Consider the following 22,851-nt stretch of genomic DNA (forward strand, 5'->3'; position numbering starts at 1 on the left):
CCAAAAAGGGGCGGCTTCGTGGTCACTTGCGGGGCAGTTGCCACTTGCTTGGCATCTGGGACACCAACATCAGCGGGGAGTAGAAGGAGGAGAAGAAGCCCTTGCAGGAAACGACTTGTCGACGACAGGAATAAAAAGGAAGGTTGTAGAGCGTAATTTCCAGTGTCGCAATGCAGTCTGACGAAATGGGTGGCGGGTGGATTTAGCCCTGCAGCGAGGCAGCTAGTAGCTAGCTGTGCAGTTATTTAAAGCCATTCAGCTGGACAGGGTGAGTCTCAACAAACAACTTTCTCTACTTAGCACCCCCTCACTTGTTGGTTAGGTTCTTCCGTCCAATGACCGTAAGATGATCCCAAGAAAGTGTCCGGGCCACAGAGCCAGGAGACGTGATGACGTCACGTCCACCACCACGAGTTAAACGATTTGTGCAACAGCAGGACAATTTGTGTCTCCGGTCGGCCACAAAGAATGTCTGTGAATTCCAGTTTGCATCCACTATGAAGGAACAAGAAGGCAACTCTTGAAAGGTGTCAGGTGCAGCCCCAGCTGGCATCCGCCCCCTTCCGGTTGAACAATGTCGCTGATGGGATCACCCCCTGGCGCGCAGTTGCTCGCCAAACTCGCCAAACACGTTGCCGGCAGGGCACACAACCAGCTCAGCCGATGGCTGCACAAGAGCGGCGCAGGTGACGAGTGCAACAAGATGGACCTGCTGGCGTGCGGCGGGGACGCGGACGGTGACCCTGAGGCAGCGGCAGGAGAGGTTGGCGTGGAATCCCGGCACCCATGCTCAGTCACCCCCTTCTGCCTGAAAAGCGCCCTGCTGGCTTGCGTCCTCACGGGCCTGTGCTTCTCCTCAGTGGCGCTGGTCCGCCAGCACCTGAAGGACCTCCTGCTCTGGGTGGAGGGCCTGGACAGCCTGGCGGGGGCCTTGCTCTTTGTAGTAGGCTTTATCGGCGTGTCCTTCCCGTGCGGCTGGGGCTACATTGTGCTCAACGTGGCGGCCGGATACCTGTACGGGTTCGTGCTGGGCGTGGGGCTGGTCATGGTGGGTGTGCTGATCGGCACCTTTGTGGCGCACCTGGCCTGTAAACGACTGCTGACGGACTGGGCGCTGCGCAAGGTGGGCGCCAGCGAGCGGCTGAGCGCCATCATCCGCGTGGTGGAGGGCGGCAGCGGACTCAAAGTCGTGGCCTTGGCGAGACTCACCCCCATCCCCTTTGGACTCCAAAATGCAGTTTTCTCCGTGAGTAGCCCCAGCAACACACTTCACGTTCCAAAGAGCGCATTTCGTACACCAAGTAGCACACCGTCAACATTTAAAGACAAAACACAACATGACAGGAAAATGAGAGGTTTAAAAAGTAGCTTCCTGAAATAGGACTAAAAGCAGTTCTACTCGAGCTGTGTATTAATATTTGGAAAGAGGCACCAGAATGACTGCATTCCTCTTGTGACGGCTTCTGGAAACGTTATGACCTCACATCATTCCTGTCAAATTACGCAACCTTGACTGTAACCAAACTTCATTTTCAGAAGCGCGCAACACACTTTGCTGAATTTTCTGACCATTGAAACAATCCAACTTGATGGCGAAATTATCGCCAGTGGCACTTTTAAACACGTCTCAGATTTCAGCGCAGCGGTTCACTCGTACGATGGGCTTATCTTTCATGTGCCCTTTGTGTCGATAAGCGTGGTCGGCCAGCTCAAGCAGAAGCCCCTCACAAGCCACAATTCCAGTTCTTCACTTAAGTAGCATTTCCATCCTCAGTTTTTTGTCATCAATTCGAGAGAGTTGTAATTAGTTCAACCGTTAGCTTTCCAAAAAAAACTTTGTTGTAGCTTGTAGCAAATGAATCTGGGGCAGTAACATCGCAGAGGGCGAAGCAGCAAGCACGAAAGGCATTCGGAGCCGGCTCGGGCCGACTCACTCGCTTCTTTAGTCATTGCTTGCGTTGCCAGCTGCTTGACGTGGACAAACAAGGAAGACTCGTAGTGGACAAACGAGGAAGACTCTTATGTCTGCTCGGCTCATTCGCTCACTCTCCGGCATGCCGCTTGGAACAGGCAGGTGCTTTTGCATTCAGCCTTCTGCTTGTCGCAGCTGTTGGGTTGTAGCTCCGGGGTCAAAGGTCTCTTGGCATTGAATATGAATTAGATCATTGCAAGGATTTTGGAAGGCAACAAAATTGTCCCTGACACCAGTTTCATGGAGAGACTGACTTCAGAGCCCTGCCCCCCCCATTGCACAATCAAGCTGTGAACATAAATGCGCTCTGGCACATGGCGCTGTCTTGGAGCAATTGCACGGCGCCTGCTCACTGCTATCGGCCACACTGCAGTCCAAGGTCACGCACACATTTCATCAAGCTCTCGGACGGAATTCATCCCTGATAAGAGCTGGACTTTTTCCGACATGTGATCAGGCAGCACCTTTTTGATATTGCGCGTAATTGTGATGCGGTAAGCGTTTGCTGACAAGTTTGTCCGTTGGTGCCAGGTGACGGACGTGTCCTTGCCCAACTATCTCGTGGCGTCGTCAGTGGGCCTGCTGCCCACCCAGCTGCTCAACTCCTACCTGGGCAGCACGCTGCGCACCATGGAGGACGTCATTGCCCAGCAGAGCGTCAGCGGCTACTTTGTCTTTGCTCTACAGGTAGCCCACTGTCGCCAATGGGCGGGATGTCACAGCGCGAGTGCGGCTCGAGAAACCAAATGTTCCGTTCCATCCGCTAGCTTACTATGAAAACATTTACTGCACGCGCAGTTAAAAATGCCGAACAAGTGACAGGTCTGACCGGAAGGTTTGTTGCTTTAGGACGTTGTGGCAAACAGGCCATTCTGAATTTTCTGAATTCCTCCTGGAAAAAATATTTATATGAAATCTATATTCCAAAATTATATATTCCCAAATAATCATAGTATGAGTATTTTATTTTTTTACATTTCTCCATTCGCTGGTTTTAGATCGTGATCAGCATCGGGCTGATGTTCTACGTGGTTCACCGCGCTCAGGTGGAGCTCAACGCCGCCATCGCTGCCTGCCAGATAGAGTTCCGATCTTCGCACATGAACGGCTTGTCTTCGTCACCCTCCGTTACCGCAGCCGGCAACCACGCAGGATTCACGTACTGCGGCAAACGCACAGCGGCCATCGTCAACGTGGTGTGACCATAAAGCAATCGCGTTGGACCCTGGAATGCCCGGTAGGTGTTTTGCTTTGTTTTGTTTTTGGACCGAGCGGTGAAGGGACCTCGAGATGTCAGTGAAATAACACTTTGAATGTCAACTTGATTTTTTTGGACGAATGGCCACCTATGCACCTTCTTTCCTAACACGTTGAGTGTGTCAGCAACTGAAAACAAAGCATAACAACAATCATAACGGGACTAAATGGTATTGTTAAGGGCATTGTTCATTTTTTGTGACCGAGTGCTTTTGAATTCAGTGTCTTACTTTTGGGACGGTGACTCACTCCGATCGGTTGAGACGTAAAACTCAGGAATGTTTGAAGTACGCTGAAAGAAGCCTTTCCTGTCTATTATTAACGTGAAGAAAAAAAATATTTGAGATTTTATTTTTGGGAGTAGTTCATTCCGGAATGTTGCAAACTAAGCTAAAAGAAATACTATGACGAGATTTTTTTTTTTTTTTTACGTGCTATCATTTCTTTTAATATTTTTTTTAATACCACCTTGCAACTGACTAACCCTAACTATAAAGGAGTTTTGAGTGAAATTAGGACTCAAAGAAGGCAGTTGTGATGACAACGCTAGTAGCTTCATGATACCGTATTTTTCGGACTAAAAGTCGCTCGGAGTATACCGTTTTTTTCCATGTATAATGCGCCCCCATGTATAATACGCACCCTAAAAATGGCATGTTGATGCTGGAAAAAAGCCTGTACCCATGTATAATACGCACCCAAATTTTAACTCCTACTTAAGTCCGTAAATGTAAAATTATTTCAGAAAAAAGATAATCTTTGGGAACAACCGGATGTTGTTCTGCCGGTCAGTATCACTGCGCATGCGCTAGCAAACTCGATAGCAAAGAAATGTTTCGGATTTGTGTAGGGTACATTGTGACAGCAAACGAGCAGGTGATCGAGCAAGTGTCTGATACGAGAGCATTGTGTTTGAAGTGAACAGCAGAGAAGAAAGCGCATCTGTAATGGCGGCCTCTATATCATCTCCGGATAAAATAAATAAATAAAATATCTCTTTTTTTTGTACCCATGTATAATGCGCACCCAAGATTTTAGGACAATAAATTAGTTAAATTTTGCGCATTATACGTGGAAAAAAACGGTAAGTCGAACCAGCCAGAAAATGCACAATAAAGTGAAAAAACCCCATATATAGATCACACCGGATTATAAATCGCACTTTTGGGGCAAATGTATTTGTCAAAATCCAACACCAAGAACAGACATGAACCAGCAACAACTGGCTAAACGATACGGTATGCTAACGTGACATATACACAAACGAGGAGCTGAGAACGGGCCTGATGTAACATTCAGAGTTATTCAAATAACTATTACATAAATAACACGTTAATCAAACCATCGGTGTCACTCCAATTCATTAAATCCATCGATCGTCCTTTATATAAACGATGCCGCGTATGCGCCGCTGATGGCGGACTCGTCTTGAATTGCAGTTCTAAATATTCCACAGACCCATATAGTCAAAAATACGGTACGTCAAAATTTTGTAAATGAAGTTGACAAGATTGCGAGTCGTAGCTTGATGACAAACGTTGCAGGCGTAGCCACGTTTCCATTTACAAAGTCATGTGAATATTCAGAATATTACAAGAACAAAATTGTAGCTTTACAAGTTCCATTTAGCAATATTGTGACAATAAAGTCGGACATTAAAGTTTTTAAAAAATCTTATTGTTCAAGCAAAGTTGCAGCCCCGCAAGTAAACGTACAGGCCAAGCTGCACTTAGATTGTGACAAACGTCAAGATGCAAGTCCAATACTTACAATGGAAAAAAGTTGCGGAATAGAAAAAAAGTCTTAATAAATTTGAAAATGTAAAATTACTTTTTTAACCACGAAACATGCAACTTGAATCTCAAGATTTACTTCAATTTCACCTCAATGTTGTATCTTTGGGGGGAACAACTGGAAATATCTTTGCATTTACCTCAAAGCCTCACGTCTTTGCTTTTATTTTGGGCATTTTTCTAACAGCAAGCTGACAATCAACAAAGGCACTCAAACAATAAACAATGAATGTGCATATAAGCTTTTTAAGTTTTTCAACGATTCGAAAAGTGTTGTGGAAGACACACAAGGGCTCCTCCATCCATCGTTTTTGTTTTTCTGCTTTTATTTGGTGGCTTGCTGGTTGAAGGGGCCCCCTCCGGTTTTTACCTCAGCAATAATATTTGCATGGCCTCATGCAAAACATGATTGATTTTGTAAAGCGAACGAGGCAGGGTGCCCACATTCCAGAGTTTGCATCCCGTTGCCTTGTGAATAATTAATGAGCCGCGTGACACCTTGTGATTGGCATGCACGCAAAAAAAAAACCATTTGACTTTTTTTATTTATTTATACGTGCAGAGTATTTGATTTTGGGTAGTATTAATCAATGCAAAAAAAAAAAAAAGGAAGAGGTTCTGTATGAAATTAGTGTTAGTTATGCAACAAGTAACTCAAAGGGAAGATGACGCTTCCCCGGTCGGTATTAAGTGCATTACTGTACACACATGCTGTATTTTCTTAACACGCAATTTGACAGTGCGTAAGTATGCATATACATACGTGTAGACATATGTGGATATTTATGCACAGTGTGACACTTTTGTTCAGTGTTATTTATGAGAGAAACTGATTAAAATGGCTTTTACTACATCCTGTTTGACTTGTTTTTATTACTTTTATTCAATAATTCATCTACACCAAAGTATACAGGACTGTCTTTGAAAATTAGAATATTGTGATAAAGTTCTTTATTTTCTGTGATGCAATTGAAAAAAACAAAAATGTCATACATTCTGGATTCATTACAAATCAACTGAAATATTGCAAGCCTTTTATTATTTTAATATTGCTGATTATGGCATACAGCTTAAGAAAACTCAAATATCCTATCTCAGAATATTAGAATATTTCCTCAGACAAAGTAAATATTTTTTTTTATAACAAAATAAAATCAAACATTTGAAAATGTCCATTAATGCACTCAGTACTTGGTTGGGAATCTTTTTGCACGGATTACTGCATCAATGCGGCTTGGCATGGAGGCAATCAGCCTGTGGCATTGCTGAGGTGTTATGGATGCCCAGGATACTTCAATAGCAGCCTTTAGCTCATTTGCATTGTTGGGTCTGGTGTCTTTCAGCTTCTTCCTCACGATACCCCACAAATTCTCTATGGGGTTCAGGTCAGGGGATTTGGCAGGCCAATCGAGGACAGTAATGCCATGGTCAGTAGACCATTTACTGGTGGTTTTGGCACTGTGGGCAGGTCCCAGATCATGCTGGAAAATGAAATCATCTCCATAGAGCTTTTCAGCAGACGGAAGCATGTAGTGCTCTAAAATCTCTTGATACACTGCTGCATTTACTCTGGACTTGATGAAACAGCGGGTCAACACCAGCAGCTGACATGGCTCCCCAAACCATCGCGGACTGTGGGAACTTCATGATGGACTTCATGCAAGCAACTTGGATTTTGCTCCACTTCAGCCTTTCTCCAGACTCCAGCGCCTTGACTTCCAAATGAAATACAAAACTTGCTTTCGTCTGAAAAGAGGGCTTTGGACCATTCTGCAACTGTCCACTGCTTCTTTTCCATAGCCCAAGTCAGATGCTTCAGAAGTGGCTTGACCATGGGTATAAATCCATTGTAGGCCAACAGACCTTTTCTGGATGTGCTTTGAAACTGCACTCTGTGAACAGCTTGCTCTTTGAGAAATTGCTTTTTGTGTCTTATCCTCCTGATGGAGGGTGTCAATGATGGTCCTCTGGACAGCTGAGTGTTTTTTCAAGGCTCAGGAATTCCTTCCAGGTGTTTCGAGGTAATTAGACGATTCAAGTGATTAGTTGAATACCCTACTAGTTTACTTTTTCATGATATAATATTTTGATAAGCTATTTAAGTTTTCTTTAAGCTGAATGCCATAATCAGCAATATTAAAAAAGGCTTGCAATATTTCAGTTGATTTGTAATGAGTTCAGAATGTATGACATTTTTGTTTTTTAAATTGCATTACAGAAAATAAAGAACTTCATCACAATATTCTAATTTTCTGAGACAGTCCTGTAGTTGTAAATTCTTAATTTACATGATCAGATAATTTACCCAAAAATGTTAGTGTCTATGTTGGAAATTTAGAAAAAACGTACAAAAACTTTTTTTTAAGAAAAAAAGAATTTTTTAATTTGAGAAGTTCTAAAAGAATAAACTGCTCAACTAATAAGGGTTTTTTTTGTCAAAAAAGCGTGAATTCGAAAGGCTTTAACTCTTAAGGTTTTCAAGAACAGTCTAATAATTTTACAATAGAATTCAATCGGTTAAAAAAAGAGCATTGTGTAACCATTACACTTGCAGTGTCGCCCTCTGGTGGATGCAAGCCAATACTACATTTTCCATGTTGGACAAAACAAAACTTTGTTGTCACGTGTATTAATACAAATATTTATCAGATGACGACGTGAGGAGAGAGCGGCTGAAACAAAGGCACTGCTGCCCTTAAGATGTGTGGTTGACGGTGGTTCTCAAGCTGCAGTAGATGCCCCAGTGGTCACTGATGAAGCGGCCGCAGGATAGCTTCTCCAAGCCCACTAGGACCATCCGGTCGGGATCCAGGCGGATCACTCGAGGGTGGGCGGCCGGCCGCAGGAGCACGCGGTCGAAGCGGCAGCGGGAGGTGTAGGGCAGGCTCTTGTTGGAGTTGGCATGGGTGTCCCACGTGTAGCGGCAATGCTCCTGGCGGCCGAGGCGCTCCCAAACGTCACACACGTCGATGGGTAGGCCCACCTTCACCACCTCGGCGTCACGCAGGTTGGTGTCGCCAGCGAACAGCACGCTGACGTCATCGGGCGCCTTCAGCATTTGCCCTGTCACCTCACGCAGCTGCTTCATACGCTCACCTGAATGCTCCTTGCAGCTCTCTAGATGGGACGTCATCAGCCATACCTTTGCGCCCCTCAACGTCACCTGACGGCATTTTGGGCAAAAGCCACCAGCCCAAAGTTGTTCATTCATGACAAACTTTTTTCAATCACAGGATAAAAAGTGATATATGATGTTACTTTGAATCATTTTATAAGAAGAAAAACAGCCAATGACTTTTTTTTTTTTTTATATTTCTGTCATGTTTTGGTATACCTGCGCCATGAGCAGATTCCGTCCCATCCGAGTGGTGGGGTAAGGCACAATTTGGCTTTCCAGCAACTTGACACTCGTCTTCTTCAGCATCATGCCGGTAAAGTAGCCGCCCTCGCCACCTGCTAAAAAAACAAGCCAATGACAACAAGGGTGGGCTAACCTAACCAAGATATGACCACCTAAAGAATTCCCATAAAACATTTCACCTTCAATGATCAAGTAGCTGACAGCGCGTTTCTTCAAATACTGTACGTAAGGCGGAATGAGCTCCTGCAGGAACACCACATCAGGAGTGTATCTATGTGGGAGTGGAGGGAAAAAAAATCTTAAAATATATCGCAACAAAAAAGGTGATGTTAAAGGGGTCTTACAACACCAAGTAGGAGCACAAGCCTCTGGCACGCTCCGCCAGGTTCTCTGTGTCCAGACCGTCCACGTTCCATGAGATTAGCGTCAGTCTTGAGCCGCTGTCGATGTCCTTGGGGGGTTGAGGGGACGAGCCGGGACTGTCTGCCATTAAATCGATGCTGCAATTAATTCAATGGGAACACGTGGTAAGACGAGGAGGAGCTCATCACATAAAGCATAATGCACATGATGTAGTCCAGCTGCTCATCGGTATTAGCACTCCTTCACAGTTAACTGTTGTATATGTTGAGGATTGTGCAGTATTGACCTTACTGGTGCAGGAGCTTTTGCCTCCTCCACTGTTTGGTTCTTGGTTAGAGGCTCCTGGTGTGAAAGCGACTTCTCAAACACTTTCTCCATGTCAGCATCGAAGAAACATTTCAACGCTCTCTGGACAAGGAGCGAAGAGCGGGCGTCCACGCATTCATCTTTACTAACTACACATTTTGGAAAATCAAAACGTGTACCTCCACGTCCCAGTCGTTCTCCGCCAAGTAGCACTGCGCCACGATGTTGTCAGTCCTCGTTAACCCGGCAAACTCCTCGCATAGTCGAGTTCGCCTCTCTTCTTCATCCCCGGCGTCGGACGTCAAAGCCATACTGTCAAAAACTTAACTAACCGCTTATAAAATGCACTTTCGAAAGGGTAATGCGATTACAAGACAATATAACACGACGCAGCTGACATATGCATTCTTATTTATGTGAGCAAGCGCGTGAACAGTTGTGCTCGATTTGGTTCCCCCGTGAGATTTTGTTCCCCCTGCCGCGGGAGCGCGCACGCCTTGTTTGGAAAGCGAAAAACAGATGCCGTACGGCGTCCTACGGCGCCAGCACTGTTGTTTTCAATAAAAACATGAACAACTCACGTTTGCGTCAGTCAATTTTAATTTTTAGAAAGGATTATTCTCATTTGATGCCTTTAAATTCATCCGCGTTCTGCTGTTGAAGCGGGGTGCATTCAAAGACCAGTCGTACAGACGGAACACTCAGTCGCTTCACCAAAAAGCAACGATATAATTACGTGAGCTCTTTGCATAAACCTCGACGCAAAGAAACTCCTCTTTTTGGGTACCATTACATGCTACAAGGAGTATATATTACAAATGAGACTTTATACTTAATTATGATCAATCATCATTTATCCATCCATTTTATTACTCAGGTATTTTCAAAGCAAATTAATATTGTTGCATTTATTAATTTGCTTTAAAATGACAGCGCAACATAATTAAAAGCTGACACTATAGCGATGTCAAACGTGTTCATTTAAGAAAAAGCCACGCACGTTTTGTGATCAAATCTTTCAGAACGAGAATGATTTGAGTGAATTGACTTGAATGAATAATTGAGAAGACATTTTAGTTCTGAAGGCTCCTTTTGTCCCAAGCGAAGTGACAGGTGGTGGGGAGGGGGGATAATAAATGTGACAGGAACTCTATAAGAAATGTCAACCCGTGAGGATTCTTGGCAAGGAACATTCTTTAAGAAGGGGACCAAAAGCAGGATACACCTTTTTTTTCCTTTTTGTCTGTTTTCCTTCACGGCGGCCCCGTGAGGAAACGTTCCCCCCATTCAAAACGGTGTATATGTGTGGGTGTTTAATTAATGAGGTGCACTTCGATTTATATGTTTGAAAAGCTAAACCAATACATATTTTAGGAGAGGATTACAAATGTTCCTTTTAACTGTTGTATGACTGAGTACTGTGGTGAATGGTCTTTGTTGTTTCGCTGGTCTCCAAAAAAACACTCAGTGGACGATGGCTGGTCCGGGTAAGGAAGCACTTCGGTGACACACGGCTGATTGGGAAAAGATTTATTCAACCGATGTCAAAGTGATGTCTCTCCAAAAGTTAGGGTGGCCCCAAGAGCAAAGATGTTTCAGCTCTTGACAGCACAGATGTTCGCCCCAAAAAGGCCCTCGCGCTTCTTGCTCTTGCCCCTTGCGCCTTGCGCGCCCCTCGCTCTTCGCGCTCTCTCCCTCTATCTGTTCTCCCCCATCATTTGTACCTCCTAAGACAACAGCTGCGGTCCGAGTCTCACTCTACTGGTTACTTCCGATGCCCTTAAAAGTGCATGGACAAAGGTCTTCCTGGTCACGGACGAATGGCCCTTCCATATTCTAAGTACCTACACATTACTGAAACTAGAGCTTCTCTGTACCGCAAAAATAGCTTAGGGTCTTCTCACTGCTGCAAGGTCGCCATTTAAGGTGATATACAGTGACGCATAGAATCCAAAATTTACCTCATTGGGAAAAGATTTATTCAACCGATGTCAAAGTGATGTCACTCCAAAAGTTAGAGTGGCCCCAAGAGCAAAGATGTTTCAGCTCTTGACAGCACAGATGTTCGCCCCAAAAAGGCCCCCGCGCTTCTTGCTCTTGCCCCTTGCGCCTTGCGCGCCCCTCGCTCTTCGCGCTCTCTCCCTCTATCTGTTCTCCCCCATCATTTGTACCTCCTAAGACAACAGCTGCGGTCCGAGTCTCACTCTACTGGTTACTTCCGATGCCCTTAAAAGTGCATGGACAAAGGTCTTCCTGGTCACGGACGAATGGCCCTTCCATATTCTAAGTACCTACACATTACTGAAACTAGAGCTTCTCTGTACCGCAAAAATAGCTTAGGGTCTTCTCACTGCTGCAAGGTCGCCATTTAAGGTGACATACAGTGACGCATAGAATCCAAAATTTACCTCAGTACTCATATTGAAGAAATTATTGAATGCATTGTGCAGTTCGAACTTAATAATAACGGAGAAGAAAAAATAAATAAATGATTTGTGCAGTTATACCGTTATTACTCCACTATCAATTTCGTTGTCCTTATTTTGGTCAAACAACTTTGTTTCCTAATCATATAACATACATTAAAAATAATAACTATTAAGAATTTTTTTACACACTTGAAAACATAGAACAACAGACAATAATTTACAATGAATGTGTGTAGATAATTGCATGATTGTGTATTGTGCTAAAAGAATGTCCCGCACGGCTACCGTAGCTGAGACGAAGAAGCTGCTCTCGCTCCCCGGATGTAACGCAACCAAGTGATAGATTTGGTTCTCTGAATCCTCGTGTGAGTTTATTAAACTGCTGTCCTCTGAACGTATGGTGCTTGCTTCGACGCACATAACGACATGGTGTCAGAAGACGTCTCGGACCTGCCCTCTGTGTATTGAGTGGTGTTTTTTTTCTTCGCCGTGCTCCGAAGTGCGAGGGGAATTAAGTGAAGGCTGACTATGGCGGAAGGATTTCGCAGGCCAGACCCTCTTGTTTTTGAAGGAGACGTTGCCGAGAATTGGCGTATTTTTGAAAGTGAATATGACATTTTTATCGAGGCTGCACACGCGGATAAACCTGCCAAGACAAAAGCGTACATCCTCCTCAACCTTGCAGGAGCAGAAGCCATTGAACGGGAGCGTTCATTTGTATACGCTGCGGAAGTTAGAGCGCCAGGAGAAAATGGAGCCGTTATGGTCCCGGCCGAGTCTCGGGAAGACCCCGCGTGTCTCAAGCGAAAATTTCGAGAAATGTGCAATCCACAACACAACAAGACGATGGAAAGGCACAAGTTTCACACTCGAAATCAGAAGCAAGGTGAGACTATTGAATCTTTCATCAGTGATTTGAAGATAAAAGCAAAGAGTTGCCACTTTGCAGAGCTCACGGACGAATTGATTTGTGATAGAATCGTGTGTGGCATCAACAACGACAGTATAAGAAAGGCTCTGCTACGCGATAGTGACTTGACCCTCGCTAAGGCAATTTCTATCTGCCGTATTTATGAAATGACCGAGGAAAACACAAAAGCATTAACTCTGCAAGTAAACCCTGTGGATGCGCTACAACAAAGCTCCAATAGAGGACTGTACAGGTCAAGAAATAAGAAAGCAAATCAATATGATTCAAAGAACATCACTACTTGCAATCATTGTGGAGGCAGCCACCCAGCGCAAAGGGATAGATGTCCAGCGTTTGGCTTGAAATGTCACAAATGTGGAAAGATGAATCATTTCAAGGATTGCTGCAAGTCAAAGCCAGCGTATCACAACACAGAAAGAAAGAGTTTCACAAAGAAAAGCTCCACTAGAAGACCAGTGTATCACGTGAAGGTCGAGCAAGAGAAAGAATACACCGCTGATGATGATACATACTATGTAGATGGAATTTCTGTGGACACTATCAATGCACATATGAAAAATAGAGATGAAGGCTTTGTCACTCTGCATGTGCACGGGAAACCCATCGAAATGAAGATCGACACCGGAGCGAAATGTAATGTAATGGCTAAGGACATGTTTGTACAACTCTCTGAGGGGAACATTATTCCCTGTGGCAAGTCTACAAATCTAGTGGCTTATGGCGGCAGCAAGATCGAAACTGCAGGTCTTGTTTCACTGTCATGCTACTTGGATGAACAGCAACACACGCTACCCTTCTTCCTCGTGGAGCGTGATGTTATTCCACTTTTGGGATTTCGTGCATGTATGCGTCTCGGACTTGTCACATTCAGCCCTCACGTCCACCAGGTCGGTACGGAGACTATTACAGACTTTGTCAAGAATATCAAAGAGAAATACAAAGATGTGTTCAGCGATGAATTAGGAGAACTGCCAATCACCTACTCCATGGTAGTAGATCCAGCTGTACGGCCAGTCGTGCGTCCAGCGCACCGTGTCCCCTTGGCGATGCAGGCCCGCGTTAAAGCTGAACTTGATAACATGACAAGCAAAGGAGTCATCTGCCCCGTCTCTGAGCCCACGGACTGGGTTTCATCGATGGTAGCAGCACACAAGAAAGACAAAGAAGAGATACGACTGTGCATCAACCCAAAAGACTTGAACAATGCTTTAAAGAGACCCCACTATCCGATGCGTAGTGTGGAAGACGTAGCCAGCAAAATGTCAGGTGCCACCCTGTTTTCGGTGCTTGATGCCAAGAACTCCTTTTGGCAAATAAAGCTAGATCAAAAGTCATCCATGTTGACAACATTCAGCACACCTTTTGGGCGCTACCGATTTCTCCGCATGCCATTTGGCATCAACTCAGCAAGTGAAGTTTTCCAAAGCTCAATGGAACAACTGTTTGCCGGTTACCCATGTGCTGTCATAGTCGATGACATCATTGTGGGAGGTCGCGATGCTGCAGAACATGATGCTAATCTGAAGAAAATATTGGATCGTGCACAAGAGATCAAACTTAGACTCAACTCTCAAAAGTGCAAGTTTCGGCTCGACCAAGTCTGCTATGTTGGTCACATATTCACAAAAGAAGGTCTGAAAGCCGATCCAACGAAGACAGAAGCCATCACGGAGATGCCGGTCCCGCAAGATGCCCTAGCTGTGCAACGATTCCTGGGCATGGTGAACTACTTGGGGAAGTTTATCCCAAATCTCAGCGACATTGCAGCACCACTCAGGCAGCTCACTCACAAAGACGCTGCATGGTGCTGGCTCCCCCAACACCAACAGGCATTTGAGAAATTGAAGTCATGTCTATCCAGCTCACCTGTCCTTTCTTATTTTGATGTAGGGAAACCTGTGATGCTAACATGTGATGCATCCCGTTATGGGTTGGGTGCAGCATGTTTACAAGATGGAAAGCCAATTGCGTATGCATCTCGCACATTGTCAGATACAGAAACCCGTTATGCGCAAATTGAAAAAGAACTCCTTGCTGTTGTTTTTGCATGCACTAAGTTTAAGGACTACATCTATGGCAAGCACACTGTCATTGAAACAGACCACCAACCTCTGGTCACTATACTGAAGAAGCCGATCCTCACAGCTCCAGCTCGTCTGCAGAGGATGCTACTTCGTCTACAAGCTTTTGACATCACCTTGGTTTATAAAAAGGGCAAGCAAATGTACCTTTCCGACACCCTGTCAAGAGCCCCAAACGGTAAAGTTTCTGAATTATCTAGTGCTCACAGCTCGTTTGAAGTCATGTCAGTCAGTTTTATCTCGACAGCCAGGCTTGAAGAGCTGAGAACACACACTGCCAGTGACCAAGTGCTTCAAACTCTTAGCAATGTGATCCAGAATGGATGGCCTAACAAAGAACGTCAGGCACCGCTCTCTGTCCGCCCATACTTTCCATACAGAGACGAGTTGGTAGTGGAAGAAGGTATTGTTGTTAAAGGACACAGACCTGTCATACCAATCTCACTGCAACAAGAGTACATCCAAATTATGCATAGAGGTCACCCAGGCCTTGAATCAACTAAATGTAGAGCCAGAAGTACAGTGTTTTGGCCCAACATGAACACGGACATCACAAAAGTACTACTGTCTTGTGCTGTATGCAATAGCACACGACCACACCAGCAAAAGGAACCGCTGAAAGCTCATCCTGTCCCTACCCTGCCATGGTCTACGGTCGCAACGGACATTTTTGAATGGCATGGTCAACAGTATTCAGTCCTTGTTGACTCTTACTCGGGATGGTTCGAAATTGATCTGCTTCGTGATTTGTCTTCAGCTACAGTGATAAAAAAGCTAAAGAGACATTTTTCTGTTCATGGAGCACCCCATACACTGATTTCTGATAATGGCAGACAATACACTAGCCAACGATTCCGCGACTTTTCCAAACAGTGGGACATTACGCACGTTACCAGCAGTCCCGGATACCCGCAGTCGAATGGATTAGCCGAGCGTGCCGTCCGCAGTGCCAAACAGCTCATGGAAAAGTCACACCGAGATGGAACGGATGTTTTTCTCAACCTGCTCAACCTCAGGAACATTCCTCGAGACAGCACGCTTGGATCACCTGCACAGCGTCTCATGTCTCGCCAGACGCGTTCTACCTTTCCTGTCGACAACACTCTGCTTGTGCCTGCAATAAAGGGTGCGGGACAAGTGGCTACTCAGCTTCAAAGGAGAAGACTTGTTCAAAAGCAGTACTATGATGCAACAAGTCGCCCTCTGGTGCCACTTGTGAGAGGACAAATTGTCCGGTTACAGACTGCAGAGGGATATGACCGCCTCGGGAAAGTGGTTCAGGCTTGCAAAGAGCCGCGCTCCTACATCGTTGAATCCAACGGAGGTATCTACAGGAGGAATCGCCGTCACATCCTTCCTGTTGCTGAACCAACCCCACCTTTGCACGCCGACTCTGACCATCACTCTCAACCACCGGTTCCGAGTACGCCAGACCCTCTTCTATCCAGTCCACATGCCCGACCGTCTCACTTCTCTCAACCATCTGCTCACTACTCCACCAATGAGCAATCGACAACATCTCCAGCTGACGTGCCCACCCGAGTGTCACACAATTGTTCTGCTTATGTGACTCGCTCAGGTCGGATTTCTAAGCCGAATCCGAAGTACAAGGATTGAACTGCATGTTTGTTAGTTGCGTTTTGAAAAAAAAAAAGTTAAGCTCTGAGGTTGTTTACATACTTGTTATTATTACCAAGTGTACCTTCGTGCATTTCCAAGAGGAATAATTTGTTAATTCAGTAAGTTTTATGCTGCCAGTTTTACGCAGACTTGTTTATTTGTAGACTGTCACGTCACATTTGTATATTACAGTTTTTTAGTTAACAATATTTTTTATAGAGGCAATGTTCTAAAAGGAGAGGATGTAGATAATTGCATGATTGTGTATTGTGCTAAAAGAATGTCCCGCACGGCTACCGTAGCTGAGACGAAGAAGCTGCTCTCGCTCCCCGGATGTAACGCAACCAAGTGATAGATTTGGTTCTCTGAATCCTCGTGTGAGTTTATTAAACTGCTGTCCTCTGAACGTATGGTGCTTGCTTCGACGCACATAACGACAATGTGTAATTCAATATATTTATTAATTATCAGATGCATTAGTTAACAAGACCTGACATAATTAGCCATCTGTTGTCTGTGTCATGTGTAGCTTCCCCACAAAAAAGCACAAGTTAGATAAATCAGCTGTGAAAATAAAGACAGAAGGATTGCTATAGTACTTCCCTGTGTAAAACTTAACTGAGTTGGGCCGGCTCTACGCAGGGGCAAGAGGGGGCAACGCCCCCTCAAACAGATGTCCTGCCCCCTCGAATCAAACTTTTAGAAGTGAAAAATCCGCTGATAGAAACACACGTTAATCAGCCCCGTCTCTTCTCTCATGTCAGTGCGGTGTGTGTCCTCACACAGCCTGCTGTCCGGACTCCGCGCCCCTCCGTAAACATCCAATAGCTGTGAGTATGCAAATGAGGCAAGACGCAGCCAGAGTGTCAAGTTACAGTCAGCGCGGTAGCAGTTGGAAGAAGCAGTAAAAACTCCACCAAACTCGCCCTAATGACCCGTGATATCAAAGTCAAAGTCAAAGTCTGCTTTATTGAATGATTAACTAATGATTTACGACAACTCAAATAATATAATATTATATGTATGTTTTCCCCCCAGTAATTTGGCCTAAGAATGAGGGAACCTGGCCCGGGAAGACAGAAAAAGAGCCAGTTGGAGTCCAGGACTCACCGTTCTCAAAAAGGGGGGGAGGGGGGAACATAACCTCACGGGGCCGCCGTGAGGATGTGTTTCCCCACGCAGGTCTGTAATTTGGCCTAGGAATGAGGGAACCTGTTCAAATTTGCCACACTACCTGAACAGACCTCCGGGAAGACAGAAAAAGAGCCAGTTGGAGTCCAGGACTCACCGTTCTCAAAAAGGGGGGGAGGGGGGAACATAACCTCACGGGGCCGCCGTGAGGATGTGCGCCCCCCCCCCCCCCCTGTAATTTGGCATAGGAACGAGGGAACCTGTTCAAATTTGCCACACTACCTGAACAGACCCCCAGGAAGACAGACAAAAAAACAGTTGTAGTCCAGCACTCACCGTTCTCAAAATGGGAGGGGGGGAACATATCCTCACGGGGCCGCCGTGAGGATGTGTTACCCCCCCCCCTCCCCCCCCCGTAATTTGGCCTAGGAATGAGGGAACCTGTTCAAATTTGCCACACTACCTGAACAGACCCCCAGGAAGACAGAAAAAGAGCCAGTTGGAGTCCAGGACTCACTGTTCTCAAAATGGGAGGGGGGCACAAATTCTCACGGGTTGACATTTTTTATAGAGTTCCTGTTACATTTCTTATCAGCGCTCCTCACCACCTGTCACTTTGCTTGGGACAAAAGGAGCCTTCAGAACTGAAATGTCTTCTCAATTATTCATTCAAGTCAATTCACTCAAATCATTCTCGTTCTGAAAGATTTGATCACAAAACGTGCGTGGCTTTTTCTTAAATGAACACGTTTGACATCGCTATACTGTCAGCTTTTAATTATATTGCGCTGTCATTTTAAAGCAAATTAATAAATGCAACAATATTAATTTGCTTTGAAAATACCTGAGTAATAAAATGGATGGATGAATGATGATCACAATTAATACCCCAAAAGAGGAGTTTCTTTGCATCGAGGTTTATGCAAAGAGCTCACGTAGTTATATCGTTGCTTTTTGGTGAAGCCACTGAGTGTTCCGTCTGTACGACTGGTCTTTGAATGCACCCCGCTTCAACGGCAGAACGCGGATGAACTTAAAGGCATCAAATGAGAATAATCATTTCTTTTTAAATTAAAATTGACTGACGCAAACGTGAGTTGTTCATGTTTTTATTGAAAACAACAGTGCTGGCGCCGTACGACGCCGTACGGCATCGGTTTTTCGCTTTCCAAACAAGGTGTGCGCGCTCCCGCGGCAGGGGGAACCAAATCGAGCACAACACCTGTTTTTTAACACTTCCGGGTGTTTTTACATTTTGTTTCCGAACACGAATGTCAGAAGTACTTTTAGCTTTTAAAATTTCAGATGAATGCGTTTTAAATTATCTTACGGAATTCGTGATTTTTCAACCTTTAATTGTGGTCGTTTAATATCTGATATATTTTATAATTTCATTTGCCTCTCTAGTCATGTTCGCCCCGGAAAAATCCGGGGGAAAAAAAACAACTTCCGGATTTTGTTTGACATCGCAAGTAAAGGTGTTGGTACGGTAAGGTATCAGTTATTCGAATGGCATCGACGTCTTTAAAAACAATCAAACAAATAATGCGGGTTATGAAAGACAAGCCAGGATTTGACCGAGTCCTAAACAAGGTGAGTATTTCAACAACAATGGAATTATTTCAGTCTCCCGATGTTGAGACGGTCCTGTCTTTCCGTTTGTACATTGTCCCATTTGTCCAGGTAGAAGTGGTCTCTGCGTCGCCGGGCAAGGTGGTGTGCGAGATGCAAGTGGCCGAGGAACACACCAACGGCTTTGGGACGCTGCACGGCGGCCTCACGGCCACCCTGGTGGACGTCATCTCCACCATGGCTATCATGTACAGCGACAGAGGAGCGCCCGGAGTCAGCGTCGACATGAATATCACGTCAGTTGCTTCTTGACACATCTTTATCTCTCACCCCCTTCCCCTGTAAAATGTTCCTCTTTTTTTTCTTCGTCATGAAGGATTCTGATCTTTCCTTGTATAATTGTGGAGGTACATGAACGCAGCCAAGCTGGGCGAGGACGTGCTTATCACGGCTCAGGTGCTGAAGGAGGGACGAACGTTGGCGTTTTCTACCGTGGACTTGACCAGCAAGGCCACAGGAAAGTTGATCGCGCAGGGACGGCACACCAAACACCTTGGCAGCAGCTGAACACATGCTTACATGGGAGGTAACATGTCAAACAAGTATGACATGTTATTGTTATGTTATACATGTTACAGTACCCTTGTATCATTTTGCCTTCATTTTTGTATGAAAACTTCATTCACTTCACAATTAAAACAAATTGCAAAACTATTTTATTCCCCAAAATAATTCAAACAGCTGAAAATATTTCATATTGTCAGTTTTGGTTTTACTCCATAATTTTTGCCAAATATTATCAGGTTTTATTTTTCACCTGTTTAAAAAGGTGACTTTGGTTACACTTTCATTTTGTCTCAAATTGTTAGTTTGTAAAGTTCTCCAATAGTTATTTATTTTATGGCTCCTTTGAGATTTATGCATAACAGGCTTTAAGTTGTAAAAGTCAGTAATACAATAACAATAAAAAAAAAGAAATAAAAGACAATTTTGAATTGACCATTTTTATTGATATATGCTCAGCAGTATTGATCAACAGAACAAAAAGGAAAAAAAGCCTCAAAATTCCAACAGGACACACTTGTCATGAACATGAAAAACAAGTGAGAAGCAATTTGATCAAATCAAAACAGAAAAAGTTAGTTTGCTTTAGTTAGCTGCATAGTTATTCTCAAGAGCGTGTATCCCAAATCAGACATCAGTAGTGATTCCAGCATAACACAATCTCGCGCAAAAAGTAAAATTTCCAGCCCAGAAAAGAAGCGATCGGCACATACGATTGAACGTCATATTGTTCGCAATATTACAATTGTGTTACACCCCAAAGTTGGTTTTCCCGGAAACGACAAATAAAACAAAAAAAAAAAAACACTTTTTCCTGTGACAAAGGTTAAATATGTCCGTGTTTCTCTTCCAACATAAAAGAAGAGTTCCTGCCTGCCGCTGTGACTGCCACAGCGACCCATCGCTCCAAATGAATGTTCGTGCAGGTTGCCGGAAAACAAAATAGATGACTGAGTGGGAATGAGAGGGGGAGGGAGGAGAAGGGGTCAAAATGGCTTCTGAAGGCAAGACAATTGATGGAGGTTCGAGAGGTGGAGTTTTTTTTTTTCAGGGCGTTTCCGCCCTTGGGAAGTAGCCTAGTCAGGCATGTAAGGTCTGAGGTGGTCCTCGACGTCGCCCACGCCCCAGCAGGTCAGCTGGTCCTGGGGAAGGTGCAAACACAGGCTGCACAGCTTCAGCACCGTCGCCCTGCTCTGAACGGTCTGCAAAAACATGCATGGGAAAAAAAATGGCTGCCTTGAAAAACAGGTTCAATCGCCCTGTTGACGCTAGCAGCTGAGTCTGACCTGTAGGTGGTGTCTATCCATGAAGAGAAAGACCGACTGCGCGGGGTTGTTCATGATCATTCCAGCTTTGTCCTTGCGAGTGAGCGCATGCAAGCACTGCTTCTCGTAGTCGCCGTGCTGGAACTCAAACTTGGCCTGAAACAATGACGGGAATTTAACAGTGCCCCGACGACATGACAAGCTGGATCCAAGTTCAACACTTAGCATGGATGTCAATGTGTTATTTTCCTACTCGTTCAAAATACTTTTATAAATGTAAAGTGTATTTTCCCGCCACTGGTTCTGACCTGAATGGGCCTGAAGGGCTCGTCGTCGGCTCCCTTCCACCTGGAGAAAAGCAGACAGACGATCTTGTCAATGTCGTTGCGCGGCCAAAGAATGAAGTCCATCTCCTGTGTGCAGCCAATCACGTCCTGATGTAGAGAAAATGCCGTCATTAAGGCATGTATTCCACCACAGCACCGCGTGCTTGTAGACTATCAATTCTTTTTTACATTGTCTCGTTTCAATAAGATAAAAATCGAACGGTTAATGGTAAAGCGGTAAGGCGCCCTTTCACGGAATAAAAAGCGGCGTCACGCGTTCATGAGCATACCCTTCGCATGGACTGGTATCGGGGGGCGTGGAGCTGCACCACATCCTTGTGTAGGAGCTCTATGGAACTCTCCAGCGAGTAGCGAGAATCCCGCACGCCTCGCAGGATGTCCTCCTCATAGTTGTTGGTCATCACCGGCACCACTTCAGCAACCTCAAAGAGCGCCGACTTCTTTTTCTGCCGAGACAGCCAAATGAGCGTATGAGGTGATGGTCAACATTTGGTCAGTTTTGGTTGGACTGCACAACAACCTTGTCCTTGAAAACAAAGGCGATGTAAATCTTGAAATCGAACTGATCGGCCAACGATTCCCGTTTCTTCCGCAGTTGGGCGCGGAGACGATTTCTGGTTTGGTTTCGTCGCGTGGTTGGATCCCCCATGGTCAGTTGCGATGGTGTCTGCTTTTTGACTCTTTTTGACTACTAATTTTTAGGGTTGCGCTTCTAGTTGATGGAGCGCTAACCACGTCTGTACACTTGCCACTTGATGACTAAAAAACGAAACAGGTCTTCTAACCAAACAACACCATATCAAGTCATTTTCCTGTGGGTTTTGAGGGGTACAAGGTTTCTCGCACGAGACTTTCGCTAAGACTACATCACCTTGTTGGTTATTCATAAATCCATCATTTTAAGATGCGAAGACAGCTGTCTACAGGTTTTCTCAGCAGATTTGAAAATAAAACAAGAGTGAAAATGTGGCTGGTTATTAGAAGTATTACTTTCTAGAGTAAAGCCCCATAGCGGCGCTAGGTGAAATGGAGGGCTAGCGGGCTAAGATTCGGGGTAGGTTCAAAGCGCCTCATCCATAGCTGAGTGTACTGGACCGGAAATACGGACGAGCAAGGCAGGGAGACGTTGGCACACATGGATGGGAACAAGACGACTAAGGCTGTCTGACATTTTCCTTGCCGCTTTATGGCTTGCGGCCTACTTGCTCCTGCAAGTCCTCGTGCTGCTGCTGCTCATGCTGTATTTTTAGCACTCTAGCTAAATCGAGCTAGCAGGCTAAGAGTTGACTAAACAGCGATCAAAGCTACATTTTATTTCCGAACGGGCCCGAGTTACTTTTTCTTTTTTTCAGGAAGGGGAAAGCTTCTTGATTACGATTCGGTCATCTTTCTTTACATGTCCTCGCCAGTATTGCGCGATGCTAAAAAGCTAACAGGCAGCTAGCGCGTGAGCTCGACATTTCGTCTCCCTAGTCAAGTTTAGATCGCGACATCAACAACTCGGTAGGGATTGCTTATTTTAATCGGTAAACTAAAATAACCCCACGTCTTGTGTCGCGTCTTTTAAGAGCTTGTGGATCTTTTCCTCCGTCCGTCGTTGCCCTATATGCTGCCGCATGCCATGTCAAGATAAATCGACGGTCCAGCTGAACTCCCCCGTTCTTTCAGTCGACGTGCGGCGCGGTCTGTCTCCCGGCGGCGGGCCCATTATTTCGCCTCCAGCGGTTTTGTTTTTTTCGCACACACTCGGTACGTCGCCCTTTTTCGGTCGGATTAATGACGGCCACAAAAAACCCTAAATTTTGCGAAGCCCTCCTGTGTCGGAAAGCTTCTCCAAAATGGCTGCCGGACAAACACGT

General features: G+C 45.1%; 4 protein-coding genes across 5 annotated transcripts; 2 read left to right on the forward strand and 2 right to left on the reverse strand.

The window, feature by feature from the left end:
* The first annotated feature begins 28 nt into the window (after positions 1-28).
* Positions 29-5,875, forward strand: tmem64 (transmembrane protein 64). Its single transcript, XM_061266895.1, has 3 exons — positions 29-1,246; positions 2,504-2,659; positions 2,971-5,875. Exons 1-3 carry the CDS (start codon positions 575-577, stop codon positions 3,172-3,174), a joined length of 1,032 nt encoding a protein of 343 aa, XP_061122879.1. The 5' UTR covers positions 29-574; the 3' UTR covers positions 3,175-5,875.
* tdp2b (tyrosyl-DNA phosphodiesterase 2b) lies at positions 5,075-9,542 on the reverse strand. Of its 2 annotated transcripts, none has more exons than XM_061266894.1 (6): positions 9,232-9,542; positions 9,033-9,154; positions 8,728-8,883; positions 8,563-8,654; positions 8,357-8,475; positions 5,075-8,185 (listed from the first exon to the last, which is right to left on the reverse strand). In XM_061266894.1, the coding sequence occupies exons 1-6, from the start codon at positions 9,361-9,363 to the stop codon at positions 7,718-7,720; spliced, it is 1,089 nt and encodes a 362-aa protein (XP_061122878.1). In that variant the 5' UTR covers positions 9,364-9,542; the 3' UTR covers positions 5,075-7,717. The 2 variants fall into 2 exon arrangements, with proteins under 2 accessions (XP_061122878.1, XP_061122877.1); XM_061266893.1 differs by having other exon boundaries at positions 8,357-8,478.
* Positions 9,543-18,506: 8,964 nt separating this feature from the next.
* acot13 (acyl-CoA thioesterase 13) lies at positions 18,507-19,530 on the forward strand. The gene is made up of 3 exons (XM_061266663.1): positions 18,507-18,837; positions 18,928-19,112; positions 19,224-19,530. The coding sequence occupies exons 1-3, from the start codon at positions 18,754-18,756 to the stop codon at positions 19,381-19,383; spliced, it is 429 nt and encodes a 142-aa protein (XP_061122647.1). The 5' UTR covers positions 18,507-18,753; the 3' UTR covers positions 19,384-19,530.
* Positions 19,531-19,804: 274 nt separating this feature from the next.
* On the reverse strand, positions 19,805-22,837 carry lg20h6orf62 (linkage group 20 C6orf62 homolog). Its single transcript, XM_061266658.1, has 5 exons — positions 21,513-22,837; positions 21,262-21,438; positions 20,954-21,079; positions 20,667-20,801; positions 19,805-20,582 (listed from the first exon to the last, which is right to left on the reverse strand). Exons 1-5 carry the CDS (start codon positions 21,639-21,641, stop codon positions 20,457-20,459), a joined length of 693 nt encoding a protein of 230 aa, XP_061122642.1. The 5' UTR covers positions 21,642-22,837; the 3' UTR covers positions 19,805-20,456.
* Positions 22,838-22,851: the final 14 nt, after the last annotated feature.

Source organism: Syngnathus typhle, linkage group LG20, assembly GCF_033458585.1.
Source record: "Syngnathus typhle isolate RoL2023-S1 ecotype Sweden linkage group LG20, RoL_Styp_1.0, whole genome shotgun sequence".
Taxonomy (NCBI): domain Eukaryota; kingdom Metazoa; phylum Chordata; class Actinopteri; order Syngnathiformes; family Syngnathidae; genus Syngnathus; species Syngnathus typhle.